General features: G+C 39.5%; 2 protein-coding genes across 4 annotated transcripts in view; both read left to right on the plus strand.

Annotated features, from left to right (window-relative positions):
- The window catches only part of ADAM9 (ADAM metallopeptidase domain 9), a 123,811-nt gene extending 120,224 nt beyond the window's left edge, over nucleotides 1–3,587 (plus strand). For both annotated transcript variants that reach the window (XR_001007499.1, XM_011993380.1), the window contains 2 exons: nucleotides 451–518; nucleotides 2,188–3,587. Coding sequence is in view for 1 of the 2 variants with exons in the window: in XM_011993380.1 (XP_011848770.1) it covers nucleotides 451–518; nucleotides 2,188–2,281 (162 nt within the window). In the remaining variant the exon portion in view is untranslated. The remainder of the gene's footprint in view (nucleotides 1–450; nucleotides 519–2,187) is intronic.
- A 2,525-nt stretch (nucleotides 3,588–6,112) lies between these two features.
- Nucleotides 6,113–8,121, plus strand: part of ADAM32 (ADAM metallopeptidase domain 32) — a 160,737-nt gene continuing 158,728 nt past the window's right edge. The window contains exon 1 of one of the 2 annotated variants that reach the window (XM_011993407.1): nucleotides 6,113–6,407. In XM_011993407.1, coding sequence (XP_011848797.1) covers nucleotides 6,257–6,407 — 151 coding nt within the window. In that variant the 5' untranslated portion in view covers nucleotides 6,113–6,256. The remainder of the gene's footprint in view (nucleotides 6,408–8,121) is intronic. The other variant, XM_011993415.1, reaches the window with a different exon arrangement.

Here is an 8,121-nt window from a genome sequence, read left to right on the forward strand (position 1 = left end):
GAAAATGATTGCTTACCAGTAGTATATAAATTCAGAGTCAGGAGTGATGGTGATACCAAACAACCACAGATTGTCCACATGAGGGGCTGAGAGAGTGACACCTTTGCTTTCTGATGACTCAGCATACACAGACATTGTTTTATGCACAAAATTATTTAAAATATTGTATAAAATTACCCTGAGGTTATATGTATGAGGCCTGTATGAAACATCAATGACTTTTCTGTTTAGACTTAGGTCCCATCCTCAAAATATCTGATTATGTATGTGCAAATATTCCAAAATTGGAAAAAAATCTGAAATTTGAATCTCTTCTGGCTCTAAGCATTTCCATTAAGGAATATTCACCTGTAGTCTGTTTATTGATTTTAAATATAGAGGTTTCTTTTATGTAGAAATCATGTTTATGAGCACATAGTGGTAATAACCTTATTATATTTTTCTTTTTAGCCTATATATGCAAACAGATTTCCAGTACCAACCTATGCAGCCAAGCAACCTCAGCAGTTCCCATCAAGGTCAGAGGAAAATTTGCTTAGATTTTTTTGACCAGAATAAAACCTAGGGGTTAATGTCTAATAATTTCCCCTGTATTTTAATGTAATTTAGTGAAAGGTATTTATTGTCAACAGTTTACAAGAACATGATTTGCAGAAAGGTTTTAAAATAACTTTTATATAAATTTTATCATATTGGTACAGGGTCAAAATGAAATATTAAAGAAGCTTGAGCAAGGCATAGATTCTGCTGCCACAGCTTTCATGTGCCTAAGATTTAGAAGCAAGGGCCTTTGAGGTAACCAGCAGTTGGAAACCAGATGGGTTAGAACAGCCTTCCTGTCAAAAACAGCTAAAAAAGCTGGACAATATAAGAAAATATGTGTTTGAAGGCATAGAAGACTAAAGAAGTGAGGAATTGTGGGGGTAAGGTCAGGAGAGGAAGGAAAGCTAGAAATGGCCCCAGCTTTGGGGGCCACTTTTCCTTCCTAAATGAGTTTACCTGTTCTGACAATAGACAAGCTAGGAATCTGAGGAGAGCGTTCTACAAACTCACAGGGCAGATTGGACAAAATTTGGAATCCTGCCAAAGAGGAGGCACCTTAGCAAACATCTCAGGTTCTGTGCTGGGGCCCAAAAGTAAGAGTGGACTAGACCTTCAACTGATTTCTACAATTTCTTATGTTTTGCTCATGATCAAAAAAAGCCAAGTGTAAAAGAAAATATGACTAAAACCAAAAAACAATAGGCCATAGAAACAGACTGAGAGGGTATCCAGTAGATAGACATGGACTTTAAAATAACTATGATGTCATGGAATTAAAAGTCAGTATTGAGAATTTCACCACAGAACTAAAAACTTAAAGAATCAATGCAAATTCTAGAACTGAAAAACACAAGAACTGAAATGACTTAATGGACGGGCTTAAAATCATCAGAAAGGAAGATAATTTATTACTTCATTTTGTATTACATAAAATGCATATGACCCTCCCATCCCCCAAAAGTCTTTCAAATTACAATTGCTTTGTAACTCTGAGGACTATCTTCATATGTAATCTTTATTATACAGTAAGAATACATTGAAATCCAACTGAGGATCAGGGGAAGAGTATATAAATTATGAGGGAGACATTCACCAGGTAGTGTTCTAGTGTGTTATTGGAGTAGAGGTGTATTAGAATCGGATGATGAGGTTAGGAGAGGCTGTCCACAGGTGGAAGTATGAGGTTTGAGATGGACACCTGGTGTAGAAGTCATAATACTTTTAATTCTCAGAGTGGATCTCATGTTGAGGGAGCTATAAACAGCTAGGTTTACACCTAGCAGTAATTTGCTGCCCTCAGATTCTAACAGCACAGGCAAGTGCTTGATCACTTGGTGTCTTTTACAGTTTATCTTTACCATTTCATGTGCTTTTTTTTTTTTTTTTTGAAAAAACATGTAAACTAGAAACTTCATACAACATTGTTGATTATGGAGTAATATTATTTAAAGTAGTTTTTCCATTTTAGGCTCTAATTGGAGCCCTTTAGCCATTGAATATCACCTTAATACTGATCTCAGAATGTAAAGTACCCTTTCCTATTGTCAGAGATGTTGAGGATGGTGTTATGTTGAGCTTGTAATGAATATGGCATTATTTCACCCAGTCTAAACACTCTTTTAACTATCTCTTTTCCCCTCACAGGCCACCTCCACCACAACCGAAAGTGTCATCTCAGGGAAACTTAATTCCTGCCCGTCCTGCTCCTGCACCTCCTTTATATAGTTCCCTCACTTGATTTTTTTAACCTTCTTTTTGCAAATGTCTTCAGGGAACTGAGCTAATACTTTTTTTCCTTGATGTTTTCTTGAAAAGCCTTTCTTCCTGTTGAAACTATGAATGAAAACAAAATACCACAAAATAGACTTTACTAACACAGAAAAACAGAAACTGATTGTGAGAGTTGAGAAATACAAGGAAATTCAGTAAAGCCAGGGAATTTACAATAACATTTCCGTTTCTATCACTGAATAAGTCTTATTCAGTCATCAGTGAGGTTAATGCACTAATCATGGATTACGTTATTTTGAACATGTTATTGCAGTGATTCTCAAATTAACTATTGGTGTAAGATTTTTGTCATTATGTGTTTAAATGTTATTCTGAATTTTTTACCTTAGTTATCATTAATGTAGTTCCTGATTGAACATGTGATAATCTAATACCTGTGAAAACTGATTAATCAGCTGCCAATAATATCTAATATTTTTCATCATGCACGAATTAATAATCATCATACTCTAGAATCTTGTCATTCACTACATGAATAAGCAAATGTTGTCTTCAAAAGAATGCACAAGAACCACAATTAAGATGTCACAATATTTTGAAAGTACAAAGTATACTAAAAGAGGGTGTGTGTATTCACACACAGTTACTCGCTTCCATTTTTATGACCTTTCAACTATAGATAATAACTCTTAGAGAAACTAATTTAATATTAGAATTTCTATTATGAATCATGTTAAAGCATGACATTCTTTCACAATAGCACTATTTTAAATAAATTATAAGCTTTAAGGTACGAAGTATTTAATAGAGCTAATCAAATATGTTGTTGATTCATGGCTATAATAAAGCAGGAACAATTATAAAATCTTCAATCAATTGAACTGTTACAAAACCACTTGAGAATTTCATGAGCACTTTAAAATCTGAACTTTCAAGCTTGCTATTAAATCATTTAGAATGTTTACATTTACTAAGGTGTGCTGGGTCATGTAAAATATTAGGCACTAATATTTTCATAGAAATTAGGCTGGAGAAAGAAGGAAGAAATGGTTTTCTTAAATACATACAAAAAAGTTACTGTGGTATCTATGAGTTATCATCTTAGCTGTGTTAAAAAGGAATTTTTACTGTGGCAGAAATGGTATGGATAGTAAAATTTTAAGCACTAAAATTTTTTTCATAACCTTTCATAATAAAGTTTAATAATAGGTTTATTAACGGAATTTCATTAGTTTTTTAAAAGTGTTTTTGGTTTGTGTATACATACATATACAAATACAACATTTACAATAAATAAAATACTTGAAATTCTCTCTTTTGTGTCTCCTACTAGCTTCCTACTCAACTATTTATAATCTTATTAATTAAAAAGTTATAATTTTAAATAAAAATTCTAGTCAAACTTTTATAGATATTATCTCACTAATTGTCGGACTTTTGCCAAAGTGTGCACAGTGGCTTTTGAAAAACAGATTAGTTTTGAAGAAGGCAAAAATTTCAGTTTTCTGAAGACAGCATGTTATTGTAACAATCAAGTTACATATTAAATATTGTGGGCAATCTCAAATGAAGGTCCATCATTTCATTTTAAATCTCTGAATGAATTCATATAAGACTCAAACGTTTATGCCGTTCACTCATGTAGCCTCAATTTTTGCAGTCGCAATGCATATCACTGAAATTTTACAGTTGGTAATGTATTAACTATGTAACTTAACACTTGGAATTAAATAGTTCTTTGGATCTTTGACTAGTTAAGAAAGTTTTTAAAAAGACTATTGGATCAGAACTTCTTTTACTTTTATATACTTTTTAATATACTTTATGTTTTTTACTTTCTTGGTCATGGATGCCACTTCAAAATTTGAAAATATTAAAGGATGTCCTTTCTATCTTCAAAAAAAATAAATAAGGGTAAATTATGCAAATTTGACATCTCCGTTTGACTCTGTATGTCAAACTGACCTTGTTCTGAGTATTGCATTCTCCCTTTCTCCTGTGTCTGCAACCATAGAGTTAAGCACAATTTGGGTTTTGTAAACCCAAATCAGATTTCATTAAATTTCATAAATGTTTACTAAAACCTACCATTTTTCAGACACTGTATTAGGTACTGTGATACCTAAGTTCTGGATAGGATATGTTTCCTGACTTTTAGAAGCACATCCTCTGTTATGAAGAGAGCCATACACACAAGAATAATACAAAATCAATCCTATTAAAGATACAAACCGAAAGGTTGGGGAGTAAGAAAGAACAAAATGATATAAGAACCAGAAATTCATTCAGAATACTTACCACTAATTGATGAGTTGAAGCATTTACTGTAATTGCTCTTCTGTTTGTTTCAAAGCAAGGTGAAACTAGCTGTGGCTCAGCAGCTGCCTAAAAGAAATGTTAGCTTAGCATTGGCTGTTCCTATTGAGATACAAACTCGGTGTATTTTTTTGTTGCCTTGTTCCGCTATTCCTCCACCCAGCCAAGATGGAGTTTTGCTCTTGTCACCCAGGCTGGAGTGCAGTGGCACAATCTCGGCTCACTGCAACCTCCAGTTCCTGGGCTCAAGCGATTCTCCTTCCTCAGCCTCCCCAAGTAGCTGGGATTTCAGGCGCCCACCACCACACCCGGCTAATTTTTGTATTTGTTAGTAGAGACGGGATTTCACCATGTTGACCAGGCTGGTTTTGAACTCCTGACCTCTGGTGATCCACCCACCTCATCCTTCCTAAGTGCTGGGATTACAGGTGTGAGCCACCGCACCTGCCTGTTGCCTTGTTTTTGTTCATGTTATTAATTTCAGCTGTCGATTTCCCTGTTGAAATTGCTTGCATCCATAAAAATCACATCTTCATTTTAAATGTGTTACTTCCTCAGGTGAGATTTTTCTGTTCCCATGAGGCCTTTTAGTTTATGTGTTGGCCTATTACATAGTATGAGAAATTAATCCATTCTTTGAAAAGAATGAAAAGCTAATGCATACAGATGGAGACCTGGTGTGAGGCTGGGAAGGAGGAGGCATTGCAGTTCCAGGGAATAAAGCATTGTTTAGGAAAGACCCAAAGTCAGAGTTGCCAAAGCACTGGGGATAGGAGAAATTAAGTGGCAGGTTCCGGTCTGAGTTCAGAAAAATTACTATGCTGAGGCATTTGGCTAGAATTTTCTACTGAAATGTAAGTACTGTAATTGTGGGCAAGAATCTTCTCTCTCTTTCACTACATGAAATGAGTATTTATTGCACTGAGAAGTTTCTGAACGATAGAATGACATCACATGAGTTTTAGCCAATGGCCTGCGGAGAACCAGACTGGAGGAAAAAGCCTGGTTATGAAGTCCATTTGGGCAGCGTCAGTGGGGAAAAAATGCAGCTGGCGCTCTTCAAAAATATGAAGAGCTGAAGTTTCATATTGAAAAGCGGCTCACTCTTCCCGTCTTTGGAATATTCACACATCTGGCTAGTTTTGAAAAAATATTAGAAACAGGTTTGGTAAATATGAATATGTATTTGGGTGTGTATATAGATTTTAATTCAGAAAGTATTACACATTCGCTTTTGAAGGGACCGAGGAAGCCCCGAACGATGGCGGATGCCTGTAATCCCAGCTACTCAGGAAATTGAGGAGGGAGGATCGCTTGAACCCAGGAGTTCGAGACCAGCCTGGGCAGAATAGTGAGCACCCCCATCTCAAAAACAAAACAAAGCAACTGGGAAGTGTCTGGTGGAGAAAAGCACACGCTGACTGTGAGTAAGTGTGTCAGTTCTTAAGGTCCATCAACACAAAAGCGAAAAGTTAGTGGAGGACTGCGAGCGCGATCGCGACAGAGGGCGCTGGGTGGTCAGTGGCTCCAGCAACCACGCGGCGGGGTGCGCCGCGAAGGGAGCTGGATGTTTTAGTCTCGGGGCACCCGCTGCGGGCTCTTATTGTTCCGGACGCTGAACACCGAGAGCACCCCGGGCTCCGGGGCCTCCGGAGAACGCTGCCCCATGAACGCGCGGGGAGAGGCCCCCGGCGTCCGCGCGTACCCGGCAACTCCCGGCGTCCCAACGGCTTCCCGCTGGCAACCCCGAAGCCGCACCATGTTCCGCCTCTGGTTGCTGCTGGCCCGGCTCTGCGGCCTCCTGGCGTCAAGACGCGGTGAGCCAGCCCAGACCCTGACACGAGTCCGGACGCTCGTCACACTGCGGCCTGACTCCCTGCAAAGCCCGGGGCCCTCCCTGCCTGGGTCCCTTTGGTCCTGTCACCCTGGCAACGGGGCCTTTTCCAGGGGATTAGGCGCCCCGTCCGCATGGAGAAGCGACTCAGGACCCAGCGCCAGGGCTCACACCTGTAATCCCAGGGCTTTGGGAGGCCGAGGCGAGCTGATTGTTTGACCTCGGAGTTGGAGACCAGCCTGGGCAACACAGCAAGACCCCATCTCTAAAAAAAAAAAATGTAAAAATGTTCCGAGGTGGTGGTGCGCACCTGTGGTCCCAGCTACCCGGGAGGCTGAGGGAGGAGGACCACGTGAGTCCAGGAGGTGGAGGCTGCAGTGAGCCGAGATCGCCCCCACTGCACTCCAGCCTGGGCGACAGAGATCCTGTCTTCTTTTTAAAAATTAAAAAAATTTTTTTGTGTGTGACCGAGGCCCTTCTGTTGCCCAGGCTGGAGTGCAGTGGGCAACAGTGGGCAACAGAGGGAGACTCCAGCTCATAGTTCCCCAGAACTATGAGGAAAATAAATTTCTGTTGTTTAAGCCATGCAGTCTACACTATTTCGTTATGGCAGTGAGAGCTGACTAATATAGTACTTAACAGCAAAATGATTGAAAAACTATAAAAGTTCATTAGTAAGAGAACTGCTAAATAAACTGTAGTTACCTCCAAACAATGCAAATGGAACATTGTGGAGAGGGAGGAAGTAAGACACGGCCATGTACTGACTCTGGCTGACAAGATTCAGAATAGTATGTAGTAAGAGGAGGAAAATAAGGGCATATCAGAACATTTTACTTGCATGTAAGCCTCCCTGGTGATACTGTAAATTTTTGAGAACTCTTCCTACTCTTCTTCCTATCCTGCCACAATTACCTCTGCAGCATAGCAGAGGTGTGGTCAAGGCCAGGGTGTCAGCCTGGTTAGACTGGGGTAAGGGTTCTCTTCCTGGCTTGTAAACAGCTACCTTCTCCCTGCATACTCACAGGACCTTTTCTTTGTGTACAAGGAAAGAGAGAGCAGGAGCAAATTCTCTGATGTCTCATCAGGGCACAAATCTCATCATGAGGGTCCCGCTCTATACCTGAAACCCTGGTTACCTCCCAAAGGCCATAACCAAATACTGTCACCTTGGGGGTTAGGGATTCAACATAGAATTTTATGGGATACATTCAGTTCATAACATGTACAAAGTTTTAATGCAGTGATTGTCAAAGTTTTTGGGTTCAGAACTCCCTTATACATGAACAATTATTGAGATTCTCAAAGAGCTTTTGTTTATGTGGATTTATATCAATGTTTAACATATTAGAAATTAAAGTAGAAATGTAAGAATGTGTATCTCATTCATTAAAAATGAAAGTAATGGCCAGGTGTGGTGGCTCACATCTGAAATCCCAGCACTTTGGGAGGCTGAGGCAGGTGGATCACCTGAGGGAGGTCAGGAGTTCGAGATCAGCCTGGCCAACATGGTGAAACCCCATCGCTACTAAAATACAAAAAAATTAGCCAGGTGTGGTGGTGCATGCCTGTAATCCTAGCTACTTAGGAGGCTGAGGCAGGAGAATTACTTGAACCCAGGAGGCAGAGGTTACAGTGAACTAGGTTGTGCCATTACACTCTAGCCTGGGTGACAGAGGGAGGCTCTGTCTCAAAAA

Source organism: Mandrillus leucophaeus, unplaced genomic scaffold (assembly GCF_000951045.1).
Source record: "Mandrillus leucophaeus isolate KB7577 unplaced genomic scaffold, Mleu.le_1.0 Scaffold111, whole genome shotgun sequence".
NCBI classification, from domain to species: domain Eukaryota; kingdom Metazoa; phylum Chordata; class Mammalia; order Primates; family Cercopithecidae; genus Mandrillus; species Mandrillus leucophaeus.